Raw genomic sequence first — 27,957 nt, 5'->3', positions numbered from 1 at the left:
CAGCGAGTGCCCTGAACAGTGCCTGGCATCCAGCGAGTGCTCTGAACAGTGCCTGGCATGTGGTGAGTACTCTGAACAGTGCCTGGCATGTGGCGAGTGCACTGAACAATGCCTGGCACACGGTGATTGTGCAGGAACGGCAGCCGTTTTCTCTCTCTCCAGCAGTTGGTAGGTGGCAGACACTGGGTTTGTGAGAAAGAAGCCTTCCCGTTCTGTCTGCTGTCTCTCAGGGCACAGCCTCACCCCTCCGGGCTGATGGCTACCTTTTGGGCTTCAGTATTATGAGAGAAGCACAGAGGATTCGAATTTCTATCAGAGGTCACCTCCAAAGGCCCATCTAGCTCTATTTACCAAAACCTGTTCTACCTGCCTGAACACTTCAGAGAACACCTCTCTTTTGAGACACCACTTCTGAATTCCAAGACCAACAATTCTTTCCCAGAACCACAATAATTTAATACGCACACAGTCCCATCTCCCCAGAGCCATCAACGTCATGGCAGTTCCAAGGTGAGCCCTTGCTGGTTCAGAGGACCGGGCGGAAGGTTCTGGGTGTGCGGCTTCTGTGATAGCATTACCAGCCTTCCCTCACACAGACCGTTCCACCGGCTGGAACGTCAGCTTTGTGTCTCTTCATTTAAATTCCAGCCTGACACCGCACTCTACCACCCCAGCCCTCCTCCTCCTACCCTTTCCTACCATGTGAAACGATTCCTCTCCCCTGGGCGCCTGCTGGCTTCGGTCATCACTCTCACTTAGGCAAACCCTATCTATGGTTTCATTCCTCTAATTTTCTCCCATAAATCAATCCTCCCTTCCCCTGGCCACCACTATTCCATCTAAATTGTTCCTCTGGTCGTTTATTCAATTTTATCCAATTGTGTATTCAATAAATGGTTACTGAGTGCCAACTAGGAGCTGGGTATGGGGGATGGAATACTGAACTAGAGAGGCAGCGTCTTAGTCTGGGCTGCTGTAACAAAATACCATACAGTAGGGAGCTTATTTCTAATACACAAGGGTTTATGTCTCACAGTTCAGGAGGTTAGCAGTCCAAGGCCAAGGTGCGGGCAGACTCAGAGTCCGGTGAAAGCCTGTTTTCAGGTTCATGGATGGCACTTTCCTGCTGTGTCCTCACACAGTGGAAGGAAGGGATGAAAGTACCTCCTTGTGCCTTTTATAAGTGCACTAATCTTACTCCTGAGGGACCCACCCTCATGACCTAATGACCTCCCAAAGGGCTCACCTCCTAACACAATGATATTGCAGGTTAGAGTTTCAACAGATGAGTCTGGGGGGGAGATACGACCATTCAGACCCATCGTGGGGAGTTTCACCTCATTGTTAGAAGTGTAGACCGACATCGTAATCTGGGCTACTGGGTTCAAAGCCGGCCCCTTCACACTAGCTCAGTGACATGACCCAAACCAACTAACATCTCCAGGCCTCACTTTCTTCGTCACTAAAATGTGGATAATCACTACTGTCCTTGAGGTCCTCGGAAGGTTTAAATGAATGACTTAAAAAAAATGACTTATAAAGTGCTCAGAAAAGTACCTGGCATACACAAAACACTCATGACGATGTCTAGTTAATACAACTATTGCTACCACTGTCACCACCTCTGAAGCCTAAATACTCTGAGGAAGGACCCCTGGCATTGGTGCTCTGAAGACAGGTGTACGGCATCTCGAGGTCCTCTGATGAAGGAGGGATCTGATCACATTTTAAAGGTTACCTCATTACACGGCTCTGGCTTCCTTTGCATGTGTATCTGTTTCTTGGCTTGTCTCGACTAAAACCAAATCCCTAGAACATAGGGACTATCGCACAAAACCTGAGTATTTGTCTCCAGACTGGGAATACTCCAGACAAGGGAGTCTACATGGCGTCGAAAGAAAGAAAGGGGGAAATAGAAATTGAAAGCACAAAGAGATACTATGTCCTGCCACGATATGTAAAATGCCTGTGTTAGAAAAAAACAAATAATAATAAATGTTGGTAAGGACAGGAGAAATGAGAAGGGTTCTTGCACTGAGGCAGGAATATGTAAACAATGTAGCATCTTTAGAAAACAGTCTGGCAGTCCTCAAAGAGTTAAGCACAGAGTTAATATCTAACCCAGCGATTCCACCCCAGGTAGATAGACTGGAGACAAATGAACACATATGTCTGTGCAAAATTTGCACACAAATGTTTGTAGCAGTATTATTTTATGGGCGTCAAAAAGTAGAGACCACATAAATGTCTGACTGACATACAGAGACACGAACTGCAGTACGCCCGTGTAATGGAATATTTATTCAGCAATAAAAAGAAATGAAGAGCTGATACATACTACAACTTAGAGGGGCCCAGACTGCACTGTGGGAAGTGAAAGAAACCAGGCACAAAGGTCATACATTTACGATTCTGTTGCGATGAACGCCGAGAACCAGTCAACTATAGAGACAGAAAGTAGACCGCTGGCTGCCGAGGGCAGAGGGAGGCTCCGGGGGCGTCACAAGGAATGACTTCTCAAGGGGACGGAGGTTTCCTCTTGGAGTGACGAAAATGTTCTAAAACTAGGAAATGGGGAAGGTTGCCCAACTCTGTGAATACACGAAAAACCATTAAATTGTGCACTTTAAATGAGTGAATTGCATGGCACAGGAATTACATCTCCGTAAGGCTGTTTTAAAAACCTAACACGAAGCAATGTAATTGCCGACTGATACCTCTGTGCTGGTGCTCGGGACCCCACAGACCCCCCCCCCCAACACACACACAAACACACTTTCTTATTTCTTCACTTTTGTTGTTTGGAGATACGTGTGTCAAACAGCACAGTGTGTAATATACCAATACCATACACTTTTCCCTCCGGTTACTACACCTTTCTTCCTCCTACGAAGAATAGGATGGAAACGGATCTGAGTTTAGTCTTGCCATTTTCTCGCTGTGTGACCCAGGGCAAATCACATCACCTCTCTGGGCCTCCATGGTCTCTTCTAAGGAGAAGTCAGAGTCGGTCTAATGTCCCTCAATCTGAGCACTGTTGGTATTTGGGGTGGGACAATTCTTTGCTTTGTAAGACTAGCCCACGATGAAGGACCTTAAATTTCCCTGAACCCATTTCTTACATGCTAAGCACATCTCCACCCCCCACCTCCACGTGTTGAAACTCACCTGCATCATTTCCAGATGCCCCTCTCTGCTCTCTGTTTTTCTATCACCACTGGTTAAAGGTCACTGTAAGGAGACATTCTCCGGGGCGTCTTTTCCAGCTACATTCCCTGACGCTGGCCATACTGCCTTTTCTGTTAATGCTTTCTGCCTCTGCAAAGCCCTGATCACACTCATTTCCCCTTTCCAGATCTTTTCACCAAGGATAAAAATATCACACATAATCATCTGAATTTTATTACCAGATTAGGAGCTGCAGGGTTGATAGAGCAGAGAATGCACCATGTAAGGCGCTTCCGCCAGCACTCACACGCTGCCCCGGAGCTGGAGCAGAGCCAGCAGGGAACCTCACTCAGACTGTGGACACCACAGCCACCGTGCTGCCCATCACACCGTCAAGCTAGGCGGGAGCTGGGGACTCAGGCAACACCTGGGTCAGTTTCAGCTCAGCTGGGGGGTTCTGATGCTTTGGGTTTGTCTTAGCTGAATAATTTTGAAAATTGACAGCACTGTTCACATTTAAAATCCATCAATGAAATGCAACCAATGACAGGAGCACAAATGACGATGGCAGAACAGAGATTAGTTCAGAAGTCAGCAAATGAGCACAGCTCCTTGTAGCTTCTGCTCCAAGCTTCAGTTCACATCCCAGCTTTAAAAATAGTACGTATGAAATATGATGTGAAGTCATATTTTAACACCCTCTGAGTGTAAGAATTTTGCAATTCTAATAGAAAACATGCCATAAATTAGTCTAAGGTGACTCATCTTTTCCAAATGTCTCAAAGTAGGGCTGTCTAGAATGGATCGGGGGTCCCAGAGCCTTTTTCTCTCTTTCCCTCCAGATCCTACCTCGCATCTTGTGCTCTAAAAGATTACTCTTGCAATCGGAAGGCAAGTTTTGTTTTTTTCCTGATAAATAATCTAAGTACAGTTAATTTCCTCCAAACTAATGAGGATTCACATGTGACTTTTAAACCAGTACCAGAGAACCCCGTAATAGGGAGGGGCCTCCCCTGTTCAATGAGACATCCCTGGTTCCTAATACGCAATGATATTTGCGGGATGGATAAAGGCTAGTAAGAGATGCACCTCTGTCATTTATAACTAATATAGTTTCTCCAAGGACACAACAGGGGGACTATGATAGTGAGGCGTTAGACAACAGAACCCCACTCTGAACACCCCCCTATCCCTGCTTCCTGGAAGAGGGTCTGTTCCACCTGCAGCTACATCAGAACATGGACACTCTAGAACAGTGTTTTCCAACCTTTTCTATCCCATAGCATACCTGAACCTATAAACTTCCATGGCGCACTTAAATTATGTTGCTGAAAAAAAAAAGTAAAACGAAGAATATATTTACTGTGCTTTGAACTTTTTTGAAAATAATAAATATTTTGATTCTTTTCAAAAATCATACTTTTTTATTATAATAATTTATTTTCAAAAAAATAATCTTTACAAATCTTTAAAAATTTTTGTGGCACACCTAAGATCCTCTCACAGAACACCAGCAAACTATGGCACACTGGTTGAAAATGACTGTTCTAGAATGTTCCACTGGGTCGGCGCCTGTGGCTCAGGAAATAGGGCACCAGCCCCATATATCAAGCGTGGCAGGTTTGAACCCAGCCCTGGCTAAACGGCAACAAAAAAATAGCCGGGCTCTGTAGCAGGCACCTGTAGTCCCAGCTACTTGGGAGGCTGAGGGAAGAGAATCAGCTAAGCCCAAGAGCTGGAGGTTGCTGTGAGCTGTGACGCCAGGCACTCTATCAAGGGTGACAAAGTGAGACTGTCTCGAAAAAAAAAAAAAAAATAGAACGTCCCACTGGAATTTCTGTTAAGCCAAGAAGCAAGATGCCAGATGGAACCACACCTGGACCCTGGGTCTTTGCTGGTATTTAGGAAAAAGAAAACCCTCCTCAGCCGTTGGAGACAGATTACCCTGGGGAACCCACCGGGGTCTTCACTTTCTGCTTCTGTTGTGATGGGAAGGCTTGCAGCTCTGAGGGTTATTGGTTACACAGGGAATTGCTGGTCCACGGGAAATGGACGCTACACTTAGGGGAGCCTGCTAAGTGCTTCTCTCACAGGAGGCAGACCTGGTTGCCTTTGTGTGGAAGAGGCTCCACGTGGGTAAGGGACTTGCCCAAAGCCACAGAGCTACTAACTGCACGAGCTGCTCTCTAACCCCACCCAAAGCCTGGGCTCCTAATGTGTTTTATCATGAATTCCTTAATGCAGATTCTAAGGTAAGGGGGAGGCCTTGCAAAACTAGCTTGCTCTGAGAATTTATACCAAAGCCTGATGGATTTTATAAAAGAAACTCTTCTACATGTAATGTTCTCCTCTGTATCCTCCATGCCTGGCATGGTATTGGCACACAGAAAATAAAGGTCTTCCCTCACCAGGGTGGAGCAGGTCAGGGACTCTGGCTCAGTCTCTGTGATTACACCGGAGGTGAGTTGGGCCTGGGGAGATGTGGAGTGATGAGGAGTACCTTTGTGTGACCGAGACACAACACAGCCAAGCCTGGGGATCGGCAGCCTTTCTGGCCTACCTGTGCAACACCAGGGAGTGGTCATCTTTGGAAGAGCTCAGCAACACAAGGGCCGCATAAAAGCTCTCCATGAGGGGCTCTGTGAAGAGTTTGAGCTGCCCCTGAGCGATAAGACTTTGGGAATGGATGCTGAGTGGCCTCTCTACCCAGAGGAACACAATGAAGGTGCAGGGAGACACCTTTGGATTAACTGATGTTCCAATTAACAGTACGGCATGTTTCTACTGCATAACAGATCATTCTCAAATTTAATGACCTAAAACTATGACAGCAGCCTGAGGCTGCCCAGGCATCCCACTCTCATGGGCCTCTTCATGGTTTCTTTGAGTAGATAAGCTTGGGCTTCCTCACAGTATGGCAGTCCCATAACGCCTTGTTTCCATAACTGCCCAAGCTTTCAAGAGGGTATTCTGGACAGCAAGGAGGAAGTATAGCCTTTTATATAGGTGTAGAAATCATATAGCATCACTGTTGCCATTCCCTAGTGGTCAAAATAATCTAAAAGCTGGCTCAGTTTCCAAGAGAGGGGACATACTATATTTTGCCATGTCTAATACATGCTTTGGGGGCTGAATTTTTGAGGAAAAAATAAGAATGTGCATTATACTTGGATGGTACTGCTTGGGAGTGAGGGACCCCAGCAGGTCTCCTGGGGCTGTTGTACTCTCCTGCCTGGACCTGCTGGGAACACTAGGTGATAGTCTGGGAGGATCCGGGGATCCGATGGGAGCAGGGCACAGCAGTCTCTCTGGAGCGAGTGCTGGTGGGGATGGCAAGGCGGGCCTCAGCTGTGTAGCATGAGGGCCACGGCCTGAGGCCTCACAGCATAGAGGGGACTGGGAGCCCTTTGCAGGCCCAAGGGATGGTTGCCAAGTGGTCTCAGAAACTCCCAGTCTGCCTGTCATGGGTGTGGCCATCTTGGTTGAGGTCTCTGACATGGCAGGGAGGGGAAAGGCCCCCTGGAGAGAGGGAAGGGGCAGCCTTCACAGGCTATGTGAGGGCAGAGTGATCTGAACATTTACCGGGGGAGTGTTACCCCTCCCCAGATGTGTCTCTCATGGCTGAGAGCTGGCTGCTTTCTTGGGGGAGGGGAGGTTTCCTAAAAGTGTGGTCCAAAAATGTGGGTATGCATTATACATGGGAGTACATTATACACACTAAAATCATGGTAGGCTCTTGTAGGCAGGAATGTCAAAGAATTTGTGGGTATACTTTAAAACTGCCACACTGAAAAAAAAAAAAAACTGCCACACTGGGCTTGGGAAAAAAAATACAATTAATAGGACTGTGGATAGAGGAGAGGGGATGTATTGGGGAGAGGGGGCACCATGGCGTCTCCTCCCCCATATACACAGCACATTTCCAAAAGGGAAACAGGTGGGCACTGGCCAACCACAATGAGTTTGAGGGAAATCTATGAAAGATTCTGAGCCGTACCATGGTAAAGACTGCCTGACAACCCAGCTAATGAGGACAAAGCATCTGTCCTTGGAAATTTCCTTCAGATGCAAATTGGCCCAAACCTGAGGCTGCCTGACCTCCGTGAAAAAAGCAAAACCAAAGTCAGATTCCTGTCCCCTGAAAATAACTATAAAACCTTGAGCACACTCCAAAGTCAAGGCAAAAGCTTGGCTCTTAAAGGGTCATAATAGGCTTCCGATAAATGTGCCCACAAAGGAAGAAATAAATACACGAGGCACCTCGTGATGTCAGGGGTGAGGGACAGGGGTGGCCACGACTAAACTTGGCACTGATAGGAGGTTTCTCCCTGCCACCCTGCAGGGAGGTCCAGCTCAGATCCATCCATGTGGGAGGGCCAAAGGCAGCAAAGCAGGGACTGAGTCTGTCTCACAGGTTATGTGAATTAATGCCACTCAAGGCAGCGACAATTCATCTAAAATTCTGTTGTCTGGTGGTGACCTGCACAGTAACCTACAGCCTATGCTACCAGCATAAACTAGCCTTTGACCTACTGGCTCAGTCCAGCATCTATAGATTGTGGCTCATCAATCCCCAGGATCCAGGGACAGAGGAGGGAACAAGAAGAGATGTCTGCTGCACCTGGGGGATGTGGTGAAGCTGTCACATCTGCAACGCAGAGCACATTTCCACTTCTCATGGGCCCCAAACTGGCAAGGCAGTCAAACCAGGGACAAAAAAAGGGAGAACTGAGTTGCAGCGCATAACCCAAGAAAGTTTTTCAAGCCACTCACTGGAGACAGGAGGGAGAGGATATCCACTCCATGCTCATCTAGCCTCCCAGACTACTCTCCTCCAGCACCCAGAGGAATTCATGGGGTCTCTTATCCTTCCCTGGGACAGCAAAGCTCAGTAAGCCCCAGGGATAAGCAGAATCTCACGGAATGTGGTGATCGCCAGCTGCTCCTGTGAGCTCCCTAAATCAGGGCTGAACATCTCTCGTCCCCCAGGTTTCTTTGTCTGTCTCCAGCTTCCACTGGAGCACGCAGGCAGGGCCCCCCCAAGAGCCAGCCTCAAAGCACCCTAACAGATTCACAGCTCCCCCGCACACACTTTGCCGCAGCCATACAGAATCTCAGTCTTTGGATATTACTATTCCCTCTGGCTAGATGCCCAGCCTCATGTGTGTTTCCGGGTCCATTTTTTTTTTTTTTTTTAATCCCAGACTGGGCAGAGATTTCATTTCTCTGAAGCTTTGCCATATTGCCCTAGGAAAAACTGTCACTCCTCACCAGCCTCATGCCACCACCGCGCGCTGCTCATTTCTCTATTACAGCATTTATCACACTTTCGGATAATTATTCATAGGGTATTATGTTTCTCCCTGGCAAGACTGCGAGCGACTTTGATCTGATCTAGCTTTGTTTTTCTTCCAGTGTCCGGGTGGGACTGGGCAACAGCTGGGGCCCTCTGCAAATGATGTGTGTTAGCACAAATGAATCTCAGGAAGCCTCAAGAGCAGGCGTCCTCAAACTGCGGCCCGCAGGTCACATCCAGCCTGCCAGGTGTTTTTGCCCGTCCTGCTTAGCAGCTGACTCATACCAGGGCCCACAGTCCAGCCCTCCAACGGTCTGAGGGACAGTGAACTCGCCCCCTGTTTAAAAAGTTTGAGGACCCCTGCTCAAGACAGACAAATGGTGTGGGGGTGAGGTGGGACTGAGGGCCATAAGCAGTCAGTCCTTGGACAGAGAAATGTCCCTTGCGTAATCACAACACAGAAGTCCTGCAGCTCCAGCTCTGAAAACTTGCAGAGCAAACTTGCAGACCGGGACAGCAAATCTGGCACCCACTCCCCACTGCTCTGAGGCCAGGTCCATTCACTGGCCTTGGGGGAGGCCCACGCTGCCAGGTGCGCTGGCTGGACTCTACCAAGAGAAGGGGAAACCTGCCCAGTGTAAGACAGAAACTGGGGGAACTAAAGATTCAGCTCTGGCGATTCCTGCAGCAGCTAAGGGATGAGGAAGCAATCACCGTCCCGTCCCGGGTGCAGAATCCTGACTTGCTTCTAAATAAAGGACCTTTCAGAAAGCCTCAAACTCCTGCCACAGGTTAAAGAAAAGGAAGCTTTTGTAATGCAAACACTCGGTTACTAAGAAGAAAACTCCACCTGTACAGAAAGGCAGCAATCAGCCCTTCCCCACTTCCTTCTGCTCCTTCCAATAGTCAGCATTTTTGCCTTTCTCAGCCCAGCTGGGCTTTCAGACTCTTAAATTAAAAGTGGAAAAAAGCTTCCACGTTCCTCCTGTTAAACGGACCTCCAGCAGTGTCAGGCTAAGACTAAAGCTACACCAATTCCTTATTAAGGGTGATGACTCTTTCCTACCATGCCTCTAACGAAGTTCTTAACATCACTTGGTGGCCCCAGGTTTGGGTTAATATTGACCACCCTACAAATTCTAGGCTGTGACATTTTTAGGATGAATCCCCTAAACTCAGACTATTTTTTTTTAAATACAAAGCTCCTTTCCAGCCATACTCGAAAAACTAAACTGAAATTAGCATTTCTCCCATCACACGCCCTCTGCGATTTCTCTAGAAATTATCATTGGCTGCTTAGTCACTGGGCTCTATTTGGCCACAGAAAGCAAAGGTCTTGTCCAAACGCATAAGCTCTTTTACTCTCAATTACCCAGGCCAGTGGGGGGCCAGGGCCTGGGCCTGGAGCAGCAAAGCAGAAAGCAAACACCCTGGGAAAACAATACAGACAATTTCATAAAATTAGCGTCCTCACAGTGATTCGCCAGGCGCTATTTCTACCCCTTGCTGCCCTCATTCAGTTTGTCATCAAATCTCGGCAACTGTAGCCCCACTGGGAATAGACACCTTCAGGTGCGTCTCCTCCTCCACTTCCCACAGCCCCAAGGAGAGTGTTCAACATCCTTGGTGTGGGTTTCCAGGCCACCAAGACACAGGGCCACAGTGGACCCCGGCAACTTCCTTCCGGGCTATTCTCCTCCTGCCCACGACAAAGATTCTCCCGGTGACCAAACTCTGCCCAAGTGCCTCTGAACTCTCTTCTCACTAGGCCCCGGCTGTGGGCTTCTCAGGTCTGCTCTGTGTTGCCCCATTCTTGCAAGAACTCTGCTAAGTCCATTTAGCCAAACTCCACCATGCTCACCCTCCATATCTGATGGGGCTCCCGATCCCCCACCGGGCCCTGGGTGATCTCTGACCACCCTGGCCAGTCTTCAGCAAGAATCCCCCCTTGCCCCAATGTTTCCTTTCAGCAGTCTCCATCCTCTGAGCCCACCCTGTTCCTTGGCCATGTACTCCCACTGCACTTGTATTCAAATCTAAGCCCAGGTCTATACTGAGGTCTCTCTTCCCTACTGCATTAGTGTTTCTAAATCAAATCTGGAGGCTTTTTTTTTTTTTTTTTTTTTGAGAGAGAGCGAGTCTTGTTCTCTTGCCCCAGCAGAAGTGTAGGGGCTTCATCAACTCCTGGGCTCCAGTGATCCTGCTGCCTCAGGCTCCTGAGCAGCAGGGAGGGAATGCAGGCACAGGACGGCCTTGTCTGGCTAATTTTTCTGCTTTTGGTGGAAATGGAGTCTTGTTCTTGCTCAGGCTGGTCTCAAACTCCTGACTTCCGGTGATCTTCCCACTTCCGCCTCTCAGAGAGCTAGTACCAGGGCGAGTATGTGCCACTGTGTTCAGCAAAATCTGTTTTTAGTGCCTTACGATAGAGCTCTGGTTTTTCTGTGGCATCCAGGAGGGCACCCCGTGGGTCTCTCCGTTCCTTAACCGTACCACACTCTTTTACACCTCAAGATCTGCTTATCTGTCACTCCCTCTGCCTGGAAAAACCTTTCTGCCCCCACCCTCCTCTCTCTTGTTCAGTTAACTCCTCCCCATCCTTCTGGTTTCAACGGCAGCCTCATTTTCTCAGTAAAGCCCCAGCACCTGCGGACTACCCACCCCTCCCAGCGCATCCTGCATTGGCCCTTGCAACACATGTCTCACAGGGGCCAACCCAGCACCTGTTTTTTCCTACAGAATTTAAGTTTCATCAGAGCAGAGATCACACTTGTCTTGTTCGCTATTACCACTCTTCAATTCTAAGATGCACATTTTTCTTTCACATTTTAACATGTTGAAGTTGGGACATGTCTTCAAATCAATAGTGTGCCGTCATGGAACAGGCAGCATTGTTTCCTTCTCAGCCAAACATAAAAAAGAAGGATGGATCTTACTCTGAACAGCACCTTAAGATTTAACACAATTGGGTATGTCCCTCTGTCTCCCGGCACAGTACCCAGCACATAGCAGCAACTGATAAATACAGTCAGGCGTTGCTTGATGGCAGAGATGCACATACTAAGAAATGCATTGTTAGGCAATCTTACGAAGGGATTGCGACCCACGGGTTGAGAACCGCTGCCAGCTTCTGCTCTGGCAGTTAGTATATGCACATCCTTAGCTCGAGGGTGACTTCTTAGGGACTATCGTAGTGCTAGGACTACTGTCACAAAGTACCTCCGACTGGGTGGCTTAACCCATAGGAATGTATTGTTTCACAGTTCTGGAGGCAAGGCCTCTCTCTCTCTCTCTCACACACACACACACACACACACACTTCTGCGGAAGAAATGAGACACAGATGTCACTGTTGGCCTCTAGTGAGGTGCCAAAGCTCACAGTCAGCTTTTCAAATTCTCCTCAGGCCTTATCACTGGGATACAGTGAGCAAGATAAAGACACCGCAACCCAATCACCAGGACACTTAATTAACTCTCCTGGCACTGGGGGCTTCTTGAGAAGAGCTTAACTTCCCAGCATTCTTCATGGGGTGGGACAGGAGACAGGCACGTTATTCCTTTTTGCTGAAAGGAAAATTTGGGGTACAAAGAGGTAAAACGCACCAGTCTCTACACTCAGCCTACCCCGTGAGCTTGCAGGAGCTAGAGTTCAACTAACCGCCCGGAGGTCCTGAACCCAGTGCAGAGCTACCAGACAGGTGGTGTCGTGGGATGGTGAGCAATGCGACCGTACGTCCATCCAGCAGCCTCGGTTCCCTTCTGTACCCACCACCTGCTCCCTTTGAGGACTCAGCCCAGGAACAACCTCTGTGTCTCTCCGCTTCTTCATCCAAAAAGTGGAGGTGATAAGAAAACCTGTTCTCAGAAGGAATTTGTCAGAACCGAATGGGGAAATTCAAGAATCCTTATGATGGTGATGGACATCTAGTTCGTGCTCCAAATGTCTGCCATTCTTGCCAAAGTCTGCATGATCTTCCCGAGGTTTGACTAATGACTGTGACCTGCGTCACCGTCAGCTCTCAGGGACTACAGCATTAAGAACTGGAGCCCACTTGCGAGGTAATCAGCGTGTTAGTTCTCTAATGCTGCAAGACAAATTACCTGCAAATGTAGAGGCTTTCAAATATCAATCACTTATTATGTCACAGTTTCTGTGGATCAGAAATCCAAGAGTGGCTTAGCTCTGGCTCAAGGGCTCTTACAAGGACAAAACCAAGGTGTCGACGGGAGCAGCAGCTACCGCATGGTTTGACTGAGGGAGGATCTTCTTCTGGTCCAGCTCCCTGGCTCTTGGTAAGAGTGTTCCTCACTGGCTTTGGATGGAGCCCCGTTAGTTCCTGGCCACGTGGGCCTCTGAACAGGGCAGCTCACAACATGGCAGCTTCCATCAGAGAGACCCAGAAGGAGAAGGGAAGCACAAAGGATGCGAGAGTCCTAATCTTGGACCCGACATCTACCACTTTTGCTCTATTTTCTTTGCTAATAGCCAATCACTGTTCACTGCAGCATCATTCACAATAGCTAAGAGGTGGATACAACCCAGTGTCTACTAATGGATGAATGGATAAGCAAACTGTGGTATATCCACACTATGGAATATTGTTCAGCCTTAAAAAGGAAGGAAATTCTGATGCATGGTATAACGTGGATGAGCCTTGAGGATATTAAGCTAGTAAGTAAAATCAGCCAGTCACACAAAGACAAATATTGTATGATTCCACTCACATGAGGTGCCCAGAGTTATCAAATTACTGGAGACGGAAGTAGAATGGTGATTGTCAGCTGCCGGGGGGAGGGAGCATAGGGAGTTATTGTTTAATGGGTATAGAGTTTCAGATTTACAAAATGAAAAGATTTTGGAGATTAGTTGCACAACAATGTAAATATACTTAACACCACTGAACCATTCACTTAAAAACACTTAAGATGACAGACTTTAGATTTTAGATTTACACAAACAAGTAAGGCATAAGGTCTACAGGTCATTCAGAGATGGGCTTCTACAAAAGCGTGAATACCAGGAGGAAGGATCATTCATCGGATGCTGCCTGCCTCGTTCAGTCAACATTCAGAAGGCCACCTGAGTGCCAGCCACCCCCAACTCATGACAAGGGCACCTGCTGTCAGATGTGCCCTTCCCAAGGAGAGCGCCTAAGGAACAGAAAAGCCACAGAAAGCCTGCTCCAGGCCTCTTCCTTTAGGAATTATCTTGTAAACAGGTTATGTTTCCAATCAATGAAGCCCCAATTAAAATTTGATTCCACCAGCGTGTTCTTTGGTCTCTGATCCATCCCACATGGAATACAAAGATACTGTATTGACTGCGCTTTCAAGGCCCGTTCTTGCTCCCAATTTCTTACAGAGTGTGTTGTTGGCTATCAAGGCCAAGGATAAAAAGTGCAACTAAATCTCAGACAAAGGGAGAAAAGGAGGAGAGACTCATACAAAGACGGTTCCTTTAAAGTAGAAAAACTGTTTTTTAATACCCTGTTCTAATGAAGAGGATTTCCAGTCTCAGGATCAGTTTTTTTCCACTCCACCAAGAAAAATAATATAATATATATGTATATTTTTTTCTTATATCAACTGAGAACAAAGATGCATTTTTCAAGGGCTAGGAGTCTATTGGATACAGATGGGATATTATTTTGACCTAATGAGCTCAAGTACAGAGGTGCACTGTAGGGCCTAAGAAACAGTTACTACTATTAAGATGACAGTGGGCCACGTCCTGTGTGGCCCAATGCAGTCAAGATGCTGCTGAGATTCTTCAGGAGGACCCTGCATGGAGCTGCATCTCCCTAAAGCCCAGCACAGCTCACTGTTCCCACAGCACTGGTGCACTGATGTTCTTTATTCAAGCACCCAAATTAGCAGGTAGTGAGTCTGCATGGAGAGATCATATAATATGATAAAAGCATGCCCTTAGATACCACTCAGAGTCACGGAGATACATGCACCTCACGAGGGATGAGGGGAGCAAGACCGCAGCCCAGCCTAGGGAAGGGTAGAACTAAGTCTCCCATCTCATGCTCACCGCAGGGCAGACATCCACGGAGGGAATGGCAGAACCTTCTATTCTCTCTAAATAATAATAATAAACAACAATAACATTTTACTTCTTCTTTTAATAGGTTGTGGCTATTTGAACTCACCTAGCTTAAAAACGTGTATGGCACACTACCATTCAGGGTGTGAATTAAACATGGTGTAATGACAACACAAGACCCCATGAGGAAATCTTTTCTGGCCTTCAGCACTTACTGAATTCACTCTGTGCAGAACATCGTGCTTACTGGGAAGGTTCTGTGGGGTCTGAGAAGCAAAAGGGTAGCATTTCGAATTGTTAGGTAACTAACAGCCACACATCCCACAGTGGGGACAGGTGTTCCCATCCCACAGTGGTCAGGTGTTGAGGAATATGGCTTGATACCTGTGTGATGAATCTATGTCTTTATTTTGGCCAGTTTTACTGTGGTGGGTCTGGTTAACTACATGGGGCTTCTCCATCAATCCTACCTCCCAAGGTATGAGTTAACCAGTTAGCCATTATTTGCTTGCTTTTATTTTTGTAGTTTTACTAAATCTATGGTACGGTCCTACACTGGGATATTGAATTAACAGTCAAAACAAATGAACTCTACCAACAAACAATCATATGAGTGAGTCACAGCACTATAGTATTAAGTAAAAAAAGTAAAGACTCCATACCGATGATACCCATGGATAACATCAGAAACACATACTCCTTAGGATGCCTTAACATAAAGGAACAGTTAAAAATTTTTGTATTTCTTTCTAATCACTGAAGAAATACATGCTTACTGAAAAACAGCCTATGACCAAGGAAATGTATGCGGCCATTTCTAAGAGGCGAGGACAGCACCTTCCCCTACTGGGTCCTTCCCAGGTTCCTTAAGAAAGCTCATCTTTCCACGCTGTTCCCATGAAACAGCTCTGAAATCAAGAGCTCTGATAGGAGCGGGCCCCTCACAGGAGAGAACACAAAATAGTAAACACACACCAGGAGGGGGGAAATGTTTACTCTGTTCATAATCAGAGAGACGCAAATGAAAGCATTTGGGGAGGCTGTCATCCTGTGACGACGAAATGAGCAAAAACGGAAAAATAGAATAGTCTATGATATTACAGTAAAACTGACAGGCCAGATAATGCTAGAAGCAGTGTAAACTATAAAAAACCCCAAAAAACTCAAACAGCTGTGTGGCGAAGGAGAGCTGTAACCCGTACAGGTGTCCCCCTCTCAGAATGTACTGTGAAGAAGTAATTCCATGGAAAGAAACAAGCCGGGGATTGTCCCAACAACACAACGACAGTAAGGCGACATGACAGTATGTAATGCAACTAGGGCACGTTACAATGTTGAAGAGAAAAAGTACAGATATCCAATACTTGAATATAGAATCCAAAATGGTAGATGCTTTATCCTTAAAACCACATAGACACACATACTGACCCATGTGCAAGGGCCGCGAGGTCGCGTGTGAAAATCTCACACAGCTGTTGTGTGTGGGAGCTGCTCCCTTCCTTTCAGTGCTTGTTACCGTGGTGGTGTGTTGCGATTCTCTTTTTAGAGCGCAAGAAGCTCCTACCTTGCGAACTTTCACAGCTTTCCTCGTCACTGTTATCTTGACAGTTATTCTGCCCATCGCAGATGAAGCTCTTGTCAATGCAGAGGCCGTTCTTGCAGTGGTAGCGGGCGGTGGAGCACAGCAGAGGGTTTGCTGCTGCGGAGGGAAAACACAGCAGATCACCAGGGAGGCCCGAACATGCCCTCGCACTTCTGCCAGCCGGGAGAGCAGCCTGCTCGGGAAGCAGGGAGCTCGTTTTCTAGGATGGCAGACTCAAAGCCTGTCCTGGGAGACGGCCCAGCCCAACCCGGACGGGGTAAGACCCGCTCTGCCTCTTTCTGAAAGCTGCCCCCCTCCCAAGTCACCGTGCTAGGGCCTTGTATGTACAAACAACATGGCCAGAGGTCAATGCCTCACCCTTAGTGGTCAACCCACAGGCCAGCTGGTATGACTCTTGATGGGTCTGGAGCAAAACCTGCATTTCATGGACATTTCCTAGAGGAGGCAACAGTGCCTGGCTGGTAGTCCAGAAGACACAGTGAGAAAAACAAAGCCTGAGGGAGTAGGTGACTTGGGACCTGTGACCCTCTAGCCCTGAGGAAGTAATGACATGATCTGACCCAATCAGATCCTTCTAGGAGCCTTCTGGTTCCCTGACTACAGCTATTCTTTCCCACTCACTAAGGGGAACTCAGTAGTCTCAATTTCTTCTTTGCAACCAAAAAAGGTCATTAATCCAGTTCGTCAGTGACCATTTCCTCCAGGAGGGTCCCTGTTTTAGGTACTTTTAAGGACCTCAAAAGACATGACAATCTGAGCCCTCCTCCTAAGGAAAAGGGTGGCAACTGGTCAGTGCAAGGCCGACACAGAATCACTTAAACGCCACTGGAAAAACCGGTATTTCTACAGTACAATTTACCTGGCAACACAATTGAATGAGTCTCATTCCAGGGCTCTGTTTTCAATAAATGAATCAGCCAAGTAGAAAATACTCCAATCCTAGCTCTGCTACTTATTAACCGTGTAATCCTGGCACATTAATTCGCTTCTCTAATCTTGGTTGCTTTCTCTGTGCAGAGGGCTGGCTACAAAATTTACAAGGTCCAGTGTGAACTGAGAATGTGGGCGCCACTGTTCAAAAGCCATTTAAAAATCCAAGACAAGAGCAGAGCATAAAACCCAAGTGTGGCGCCCTCGGGAGCAAACCCCTGACCATGTCCGACTGCACCAGCTGCAGGCCCGGGGAGCCGACCCAGCTCCTTCCGGCACTAACTGGAGCATCCAGCAAGATCCGTGATAGATCCGTGAGACGTTCAGTGCCGAGTCTGGCACGCAGCACAGGCTCAGGGAAATGTTACACTTGTTCCCCTAGTTATGTCTGTCTTGATCCCATAGGGTGTGGCCCTCCTGCCAGGAGCGACAGTGACAACAATGAAGAGGAGTCATTCTGGTTCTCGGGTGATGACCTAACATTGTTCCTGTACTGTACGCAATGGGGACACCTCAGGGCAGACACCAGGCCCAGCACAGAAGACTGCAGTGCAGCTGTGGGAGCGGGGCCCTGTGGCCCTCCACTGGGAGGTGACAGTGATAATCTATCTTGTCTGCACACTTCACTGAGCTGTTATTAATACAGAGATCATGGCTACAAGGACTGGGTAAACTTCACAGGGCCGTGGAAACCCCAAGAACTGCAGGTTCTTTTTTTTTCCTTAGTTATTAAACTCAGAAAATTCGTGAAAGGACAGAGAAGGTAGAAGGATGGGGGAAGCCAGTATTCTCAGATTTCAGAATGACGGGTCAGTGGGAAGTCAAACAAAAGTAGTCTGGTCTGAAAACGGAAAAGTGGAAGTCTGAATTGAAATCGCTGTGGGTCAGAGAATGGCTCAACTTGACCAAGCTGAAAGCGAGGTCTGACTTCAGCCAAAACAAAGACAGGGAAACCCCAAACCACAAAACATGTCTGGTTTTCATCCAAGGCAGCCTTCCAAACCCTTGTGCCTATCACACCCCACCACGGTGGCCTTCAACTTCCCTGAGACTTTGTTGGTCACATCTAGACAGCCAAAGTGTCAGTAACAATCAGCTCACTCCAATGGACAGCCTCAGAAACGCATTCTAATCGCTCCAAGATGGGACAGTTGTAGCTTCTACAAATGTCCATGGTGGGAAAAGCCACGCTGAAGCATCCTTGCTGTCATCTCCCCTTACTTTTCCTTCAGTTTAGGAATCTTTTAACCTCACAAACTTTCACTAGGAAAGAAAGTCACATATGTGTATATATGTGTGTGTGCATATGTACATATGTATGTTTAAAAATCAAGTCACAGGCTGGTTTTAATAGATCCAATCAAAAGGACTAGTAGCCAGAATATGTAAAGAGCTCTCACAAATCAAAAAGAATAAAACAACTCAATACAAGAACAGGGAAAGGATATAACTTGGCAATTCACATAACGGGAAAGGCAAATGGTCAGTAAAAGCTTGAGAAGTAAGTACTGTCACAGGAAATGAGATGCCGTCATACACGCATCAGAACTGCCAAACCTAAGGTCTTAAAATACCAGGTTACCAGCAAGGAGATGAAAGTTGAGAAAATATAAACTACAAGAGGGAGTGAAAATCGGTAGCTCCACCCTGGAGGCCAATTTAGCAATATCTAGTGAAGCCAGCTAAATTCTCTAGAGCACCAGTCCCCAACCTTCTTAGCACCAGAGACCACGTTTCACAGGAGACAACTTTTCTACCAAGTGGGGGTGGGTGGAAGGGGAGAATGGTTTTGAGGATGAATTCAAATATATTACATCGCAGAATACCTAGGCATTAGGTTCTCATAAGGAGCATGCAACCTAGATCATTCACATATGCAGTTCACAGAAGGGTTCACACAACTATGAGAATCCAGTGCTGTCACTGGAGCTCAGGCAGTGAGTTGAGTCAGGGGGGGCAGCTGCAAATGCAGAGGAAGCTTCCTTAGCTCCCTTGGCTCCCCTCCTGCTGTGCAGCCCAGGCTCTTAGTGGCCCTTGGACCAGTACTGGTCCTGAGGGTTGGAGACCACAGCTGGAGAGAGACTCCCAAACAAACAAAATATATCTACTGAAGCCTCTATTTGTAAAATTAAAAAAATGCTAAGTGATCCACATGTTTACCTATAAGGACAATAGATACAATGTGTTCTACTGGAACAGTGGAATACTCCACAGCCAGGATGGGCTGGCTTTTTCTGTAAAGGGCCAGACAATAAATATTTTAGGTTTCGGTAGCCATTTGTTCTTGGTCTCTGTTGTAAGGACTCAGCTCAGCCCAACACAGCCACACACGGTAAATACAGGGCATGGCCAATAAAACTTGATGTACAAAAGCTGGTGGTGGGTCAAGTTTGGCCCGCAGGCTGTAGTGTGTCATTCACTGCTGTTCAGCAGTGGAAAATGAATGCACTGGTGTCAAGATGAATACATTTCACAAATACAATAGTGAGTGAGAAAAGCAAGTACTATTTATATGATATTATCCATGCAAAAGAATGCTACTTATCACCAAGGGATATGTATATACTGAAAGAATAAAACCTTGCCTGGGAACAAACAATCCCAATTTCAGGAGAGCGGCTGCCTCTGGAGTAAAGGGAAGTTCCAAGAGGGGTACACAGGAGACTTCTAGGTGTGTTTGGTGATTTTTAAAATCTGAAGCACATAAGGCAACATGGTAATAAGTGTTTTCGAATGGGGTGTTGGGGAATACAGGTGTTCACTTATTTTCAGAACTTCTCAGTACTTGAAGGACCTTCACTAAAACAAGAATCTAGGTCTGGCAGAGATGTCTGAATGGGTTTCCTTATTTTTCACTTTCCCATCACAAAACTCTCTCTGATCCACAAACGCCTGTTTCACACTCAGCAGCGCAGTTGTTCAGAAGGCACAGGTGCCCACGTGTAAACAGCCACCTTGAAGATTCCTCCTTGTCAGTGACTCCTCCTAAAACACAGTGGTTACTCCCCCACCCTGTGTGGGGCAGAGAGACGGGAGCAGATGATAAAGGAGCATATCCCAAACCCTGCAGCAAACCAGGAAAAAGGCCCCGGAGCTGCCCCTTCACACAGCGCAGTGCTCAGGCCTTGAAAGAGCCCGGAGCTTCCCCAAGGAAGATGCCCTCAAGTCATCCTTTCCTCCGGGATCTATCAATTCTCCATTTATGTAAATTCCAGCAAACTTTGTGTTCCAGTTCCCAAGGACAAAGCGAATCAGAAGGGAGCGGGGCTGCTGCTGGCCACCCCGCAGACAAACTGGCAGCCAGGAACATAAAAGCTGGCAACCTCCGAAGGGGACAGAAGAGCTCTAAAAAGCAACATCGAGAATTCCAAAAGTGTAGCAGCCTGGGAGAGTTTAAAAAGGGACTAGAACATTCTAAAAAGGAGCCAAAGGCAACCGCGTATTGCAGGCCAATCTAAAAATTAATGTTCCCAAGAATGACCCTGTACTACCACCAAAAAAGATAAACACTGATGAAGCTGAAATGTTACACATGTCAGAGATTTCTGTCCATGACGGTGTTCAAAGGCACAACTGCTCAGTTACGAGCAGACTCGCTTAACCAGAGACCAGAGGAGCAAACGTCTCCAAAGGCCCCAGACAGCTCAAGTGTCACTCCATTTCTTCCAGGCCTCTGCACCACTGACTTGGCTCAGCCAGATTTCAGAGCGACTGGACAGGGAACTATAGTGACCAGTCTTAGGGGTTCCTGGAGTCCCCTGGAGCTGAGCTCGGGGGCCCTGCAAACAGTAAGTGCTCAATAAACAGCTCATAAACTGACCAGGAAACACTCTGTAGTTCAGGATGTTATGGTTCAGTATCTTTTAACAATATTTAATGGGCTCCAAATGGTTACGTTTTATTTGTCCTTGCTAGGGCTTACCAGTCACTGAAAAACATATTGTGTTTCTCTGTTAGCCAGGGAGAGGGACGTTGTATTTTACAGTATTTATTTCACTAGGGCCAGAGAAAATTGTCTGTAGAGTCAACTTCAAAAACTGAATTGCAGGCTTAAAAGCTCCGGGGTTATTATTACCACAAGAAAGAAAGCCAACATTCTAAAGCTCCATTTCCCAACCCACAATCCTCAGGAAAGACAACTTATTTCTCCTTTCCAGAGAGGGAGGCCGGAGTTAGGGAGCTGCCTAGTGGGCAAGTATGCTGGTGGTGATTACTTCAACCACATCTAAAGGAGAGGACCAAGGGAACCACTGTGGTCACCCAAAGGCAATTGATCAGCTTCGAGACAGGAAATGAAGCAATCTGTCTCCAGCAGGACTTAGGAAATGTCCTCTTTAATTCATTTAAGTCTGTGAAGTTGGCTCCTCTCCCACCTCAAAGGGTCTTAACACACAAATGAGAAACCCCTTGTTGCCAGCCCCCACATTCCTGTCTCTCCTCCATCGTGCAGTGGGCACAAACCACCTAACCTCACGGCCTTGCCGGGGGTCTTGTCTTTCCAGCCCCAATGTTCCTGGGAACCAGGTAATTGGGGGAGACAGAAGTGCACCGAGACTTCCCCTTCTCCAGGAGGGAGGGGGCCTGGCCCCAAGAAACCTGAGACCACAAAGCCAGCGTGTTCGCCCTGCAAATAATCCACCCCAGCAATAAGCCCTGCCTCCTTCTGAGGCTGGGAAAATGCATACTCTCAACCCTAGCTTGTCTGTGACCAGACGTGGGTTCTTACAGTCCTTCTGAAGCCTACTCAATAGGGCCTCTGGGCTCGGCCAGCATGGGCGACCAGGTCCCGTCCTCAGCAGCCCTCTCACCACCACACCTAGTCACCGAAGACTGAAGCTCTTCTATGTCTGCAGCGGAGCAAAGGGCTGCCTCTCTCGGCCAGCAAGCAAGAGACAAAGATTCCTCAACCCTGCTTGCCTTTTCCCAGCCTCTAAAGACTCAGCAGATTTTAATTTTGAAAACCCCTCCAGAGTCCGCAGGGGGCCACTGGCAGAACGCAGACTCACTGTTAATGGCAGTCTGCTTCCTTCTTTGTAAAGGCTTCCTGGGCATGGCTACCTCCTGTCCAATAGCCAAGCCTCCCCTTCCCAAGGAACAAGTCCAATATCACTGCTTCAACCACCACCTCCTGTGGATGACTCCCCAAACTGTGCCTCTAGCAATGCATCATGGATGGACCCCTGTGCCCGAACATCCCCGTCACCTCAAACTCTGCACTGACAGCTCAAACTGGCATCTTGCCCTACACTCCAGTACCTTCTCTTCCTCCTCTGATACTGCTTTTATTAAAGGTGCCACTGCGTCCCAGTCCCTGGCTTCTCCCTTTCCCCACCCTGCAGGAGCTGAGTGTCCACTGCTCTTCAGTAGGTATAAAATAAAATCTTCTGTGATCCTAACTCTTCACCATCTGCCCCAGCCTAAGATTCCAAGCATACATTTTGCTATGGGTAGGAGTGAGGCTGCGAAGTCCAACAGGGCTCAAAGTTTAGCTCTACCATTTACTAGCTACAGGATGCTGGGAAAATTATTCAACTTCTCTAATCCTCATCTGTAAGGTAGGGATAAAAGTAGTGCTCATGTCATAAGATTTGTGTGAAAATTAGATAAGGGAACGCATGCAAAGCACTGAGAATAGCACGGGGCCCACAGTAGGTGCTTAATAAATGCTTATAATGGCTGGGCACTGTGGCTCACGCCTGTAATCTCAGCACTCTAGGAGGCCAAGGTAGGTGTGAGTTCAGAAGTTTGAGACCAGTGTGAACAAGAGCAAGACCCCATCACTAGTAAAAATAGAAAAACTAGCAAGCATTGTGGCAAGTGCCAGTAGTCCCAGCTACTCGGGAAGCTGAGGCAGGAGGATCACTTGAGCCCAGGAGTTTGAGGTTGCTTTGAGCTATGTTGCCACAGCACTCTACCAGGGTGACAGAGTAAGACTCTGTCTCTCAAAAAAACAAACAAACAAACAAACAAAAACTTTTGGGAAGCTGAGGCAGGAGGATCACTTGAGCCCAAGAGTTTGAGGTTGCTATGAGCTATGATGCCACAGCACTCTACCAGGGTGACAGAGTAAGACTCTGTCTCTCAAAAAAACAAACAAACGAACAAAAAAACCTTATGATTATTGTTGGGGATTCATACTAATACTATTATAATAGTAACATACAATAGTAAATTCCAACTTTCCCACTTTAATTATGTGACTGGGTCAGTTACTTAACCTCTCTACGTCCATGTTTCCTCATCTTTAAAAAGGAGCCAATGACACCATCTAACCTAAAACACCTAAAGCACACAGCAAAGTGCCATGTATACAGTAAGTGCTCAGTAACTGTCTGCAAGCGGTCGTGTGCTCTGGGCAGTTAGATACCTCCCAGCTTCCACCTGCTCCCTCAGCCTGGAACACCCCAGGAGACTATATTGACAATTTCTGAATGGACCCGTCCTCCTGGGCCCTCCCACACCCCCACCGATGGGCCCAGAGGGAGTCATCTCCCATCACTGTCTCCCTGGCATCCCCAAGTCAACTCCACATTATAATTATTTGTATGAGTATTTCTGTCTCTCTTGCTTGAGTGTAACCTCAAGGATGGCGGGATCTGCACCTGACCATCTCTGTATCCCCTGTAGTATCTTGCCTGGTATCTGGTATGGAGACTGGGGAAAGAAGATGGGAATCTGAAAGAAGGCTGGAGTGAGAGGTAAGGAACAACATGAGACCTAAAAATACACTCACTAGGTGTCTAAAAACAGAGAAGAGGATCAGGGCATCCACATATTAAGAATATTTCCTTAGTGCCAGGGCAGCGCCTGTGGCTCAGTGAGTAGGGCACTGGCCCCGTATACCGAAGGTGGTGGGTTCAAACCCAGCCCCGGCCAAATGGCAACAAAAAAATAGCTGGGCATTGTGGTGGGCGCCTATGGTCCCAGTTACTCGGGAGGCTGAGGCAAGAGAATCGCCTAAGCCCAGGAGTTGGAGGTTGCTGTGAGCTGTGACGCTACAGCCCTCTACCGAGGGCAATAAAGTGAGATTCTGTCTCTAAACCCCTCTCCCTACCAAAAAGGATATTTCCTGAGTGCCAAGTCTACCCTTTGATTAGTCACTTGATTCATTTATTCAACAAACATCTCTTGACTATTTCCACTGAATAAAGCACTTTACTAAGCAGTGGGGATAAAATAAAACCCAGTCCCTGTTCTTGAAGAGCTTACACTCTAGTGGGAGAGGCAGGCAAGTCAACATGCTATCCGGACAAAGCATGACAAGTATTATTTATTTGGTGTGTGTCTGTTGCTTGTGAAGGCTGAGCCTGACAACAGACTTGCCCCGGGACACCTATGGGCCACTCGATGATACCAGCTCTCGGTTGTCACAGTGTAGTAGGGAAAACAGAAAATAACGAGTCGTGGTGAGTATTGAGAAGAAAAATAAAAAAGGGGATGGAGACCAAGGTAAGGCTGGGGAGGATAGCAGTTATTTTTCACGGGTGGCCTCGGCAGGCCTCTCTGATTAGGTGACATGTGTTTGAGGAAGGCTCAGAACACACAGGAGGATGGCCTAGCCCACGCCTTGGCAGACCAGGAGCATTTCCTAAGGAGGCAAGTCACACAGGAGTCTTTAAGGAGACCTCAATGACGTGGCTTTGGAGCACTAGAAGGGAAAACTTTCCTACTGCAACTCTAAGCTGACCCAGTCCATCTAATAAAAGGTACCACTCCTTCAGGCCACAACTGATGGATCAGCAGAAGGGCAAGGAAGAAATGCAGAGAGGTACAGAAATATGCCAGGGGGGCTCTGCTGCCAAAAAGTCATGGATATACTGGGCTAAGCAATTCAGCTGTGCTTTGAATTCAGGCAAGAATCCTTTAGCATCAGAGAGACAGAGCCCAGGACACAGTGGTTTTTCTGGGCACAACGACGCTGAAAGCTGGAGCAGAAGATCCTTAGCTGGAATCAATTTTCTATCACAGTCATCCAGGCCCTGTGCCATCATCGTTTTTGGCTGGAGTCCCCATATTCACTGAATGAGGACTGGGGTGAGAGGGATGCGGCCAGTCAACCGAGGGTTTCACCTCCAGCCAAGGGAAGGAGGAGGCCAAACACAGCAAGAAGGAGAAGGGATGAAAAATGAAAGGGCAAAACCTCAGCTCTGTGAAGCTCCAAAAGAAAATACTGGCTTCTTGTTTAGTCTTACGGCTAAGAGCAACATGAATGCCAAGGCTGGAAAAACACATCTGTAGACTAAAATTCTTGAAAAATATAACTCTCGAGTTATTGTTGTTAAAGTCAAGACATTACCCAACAGAACTACTTCTTTCTTTATTTGTTAAACAATTTCATTATGGAAAATCTCAAACAAAATTCTACACAAAAATAGCAACTGGTTGAATCAACCCCACGCACTAATCACTTGGCTTTAACAATTATCAAGTTCACTGACAATTCTGTTTCATCCGCTACTTTCCTCCCCATGATGGGACTGGCTTAAAGCACATTCCAGATTTCATATCTCATATACACTTTAGCGTCTATTTCTAAAATGCACAGATCTTTAAAAAATAAACACGATACCAATCTGACACATTAAAAATTAACAATAATACCTTAATAGAAAGTATCAAATTACAATTCAAATGTCTCCCATTATCTCAATGTTTGTTAACGGTTTGTTTGAATCAGGATTCAAACAAGGTTCACGAACGTAACATTCGGTTCATTTGTCCCTTAGTCTCCTTCAACTAAAGGGTTCCCTTTTCCTCTGTTTTTATCTTGGAATTTACTTGTGGATGAAACTGAAGAATTTTCCACATCCTGGATCTGGCAGTTTGCCTCTTCATGGGGTCATTAACATTCCTCTGCCCCTGAATTTCACACAAACCAATGGTTAAGGTAGAGGCTCCATCAGATTCCGGTGGGGTGTTTTGGGTGAGACTACATCATAGCGGTGACATGTATGTCTGCTGCAGCACTTCAGAAGATCTCTCTCTTTTTGTACTGCTGAAACCGGCTTCTGGGAAACACCTGTTCTGAGTCAGATGCAGCAATCACACCTCACTCTGGCTCTTCCCCTGAATACAGCTTTAAAAACCTGCATGGAATGTACACAGGCAGCCGCTGTTTTTAGACTGTGAAAAGCAATTTGGAACAGGCCAGGTGGGGAAGAAGAGCAAAATTTGAACTAGTACCAAAGTGGGGGTGAGTTTACTATTTTTTTTCTCCTTGTGGAACCTTGGGAAACTACAAAGAACCAGAGAGACTGAGAGGAGAGAGAAGCTTGAGAAAGCCACGCCACAAAGTTGTATATGAACTCATAGGGTAATCCCCAGTCCTACATGGTGGGCCTGGTCCTAATTAGCATATCAAAGATGTTATGAATGAGATTCACAGACAGATCACTAGGAGGCACACTGGGAAGTGCACGTGCAGGACAGATCTAAGGGGCGCTGTGCAAAAAGTTTGAAAACAATTGCAAACAGAGCCCACAGAGGGCTGGTGGAAGCCTGTGGCCTAAACCAACAGTCATTTACCTATTAAAACACAAATATAAGCACTCTTCCTAGGATTTAAAAAAGAACCCAGTGTCATACACATTAATCAAAATATCCAGAATATAATCCAAAACTACTTCTCATACCAAGAACCAGGAAAATTTCAACTCACATGGGTTAAAACAATCAGCTGTTGGAATTATGTGATGAGAATTTTAAAGCCACTGTTATACCAATAGTCTAGCAAGCAATGATAAACACTCTTGAAACAAATTAAAAAACAGAAAGTTGGCTTGGTGCCTATATCTCAGTGATTAGGGCTCTGGCCACATACAGCAAGGCTGGCAGCTTGGAACCCAGCCTGGGTCTGCTATACAAAAATGACAACTACAACAACAAAAATAGCCAGGTGCCTGTAGTTCCAGAAACTTGGGAGGCTGAGGCAAGAGGCTCGCTTAAGTCCAAGAGTTTGAGGTTGCTATGAGCTGTGACACCATGGCACTCTACTGAGGACAACAGTATGAGACTCTGTCTCAAAAAAAAAAAAAGTCTCAGCAAAGAAACAGAAGATATAACGAAAAACCAAAAGAAAATTTTAAAACTGAAAGATAGAGAAACTGAAATTATAAAATAAAGCAAAACATTGGATGGGCTTAAAAGCACCCTGGAAATGGTAGAGGAAAGAGTAGGGGAACTTAATGAGAATTTAATAGAAACTGTACAATCTGAGCAATAAAAAGAAAAAAGACGTGATTAAAAAATAAACAGTCTCAGGGATCTGTCTGATAATAATAATAAAAAAAGATCTAACATTGTTGTTATTATAATCCCATAAGGAAGGGAGGAAAAGTGCAGGACTTCAAAAATATTTGAAGAAACAATAGCTGGAAATAGACTAAGTATGGCAAAAGACAAAAACCTACATATTCAAATAGCTCAGGGAATCCAAAACAGGATGAACTCAAAGAAATCCACACTCAGACACACTATGATCTAAATGCTGAAAACTAAAAGGGGAAAAAAAGACCCAACACAACACTTCAAAGCAGCTAAAGAAAAATGATGCATAATCTATGAGGAAACAATTTGAATGACTGCAAATTTCTCTTTAGAAACCACACAAGCCAGAAGGAAGGAGCACATTTAAAGTGCTTAGAGGAAAGAATTGTCAACCCAGAATTCTATACACAGTAAAAATATCCTTAAGGAATAACAGTAAAGTATAGACATTCGCACATGAAGGAAAGATAATTTGCTGCGAGCAGATCTGCCTTGAAAGAATTTCTGAAGACAGAAGGGAAATGATACCAGGAGACTCGCAACATCAGGAATGCAGAAAGAGCAACCAAAATGGTAAATATCTCAGTAAATACAATATTCTTCTTCTCTGGGGTCCTTTAAAATATATATGAATAGGCTCGGCGCC

General features: G+C 46.6%; 1 protein-coding gene across 1 annotated transcript in view; it reads right to left on the bottom strand.

Annotated features, from left to right (window-relative positions):
- Positions 1-27,957, bottom strand: part of LDLRAD3 (low density lipoprotein receptor class A domain containing 3) — a 175,254-nt gene that overhangs the window by 88,736 nt on the left and 58,561 nt on the right. Inside the window, exon 6 of the mRNA XM_012801453.2 lies at positions 16,077-16,211. Coding sequence (XP_012656907.2) covers positions 16,077-16,211 — 135 coding nt within the window. The remainder of the gene's footprint in view (positions 1-16,076; positions 16,212-27,957) is intronic.

This window comes from Otolemur garnettii, unplaced genomic scaffold (assembly GCF_000181295.1).
Source record: "Otolemur garnettii isolate 467f Iridium unplaced genomic scaffold, OtoGar3 scaffold00001, whole genome shotgun sequence".
Classification (NCBI taxonomy): Eukaryota; Metazoa; Chordata; class Mammalia; order Primates; family Galagidae; genus Otolemur; species Otolemur garnettii.
The sequence above is the reverse complement of the archived record's forward strand: the minus strand, read 5'-3'. Positions and strand labels throughout refer to the sequence as shown.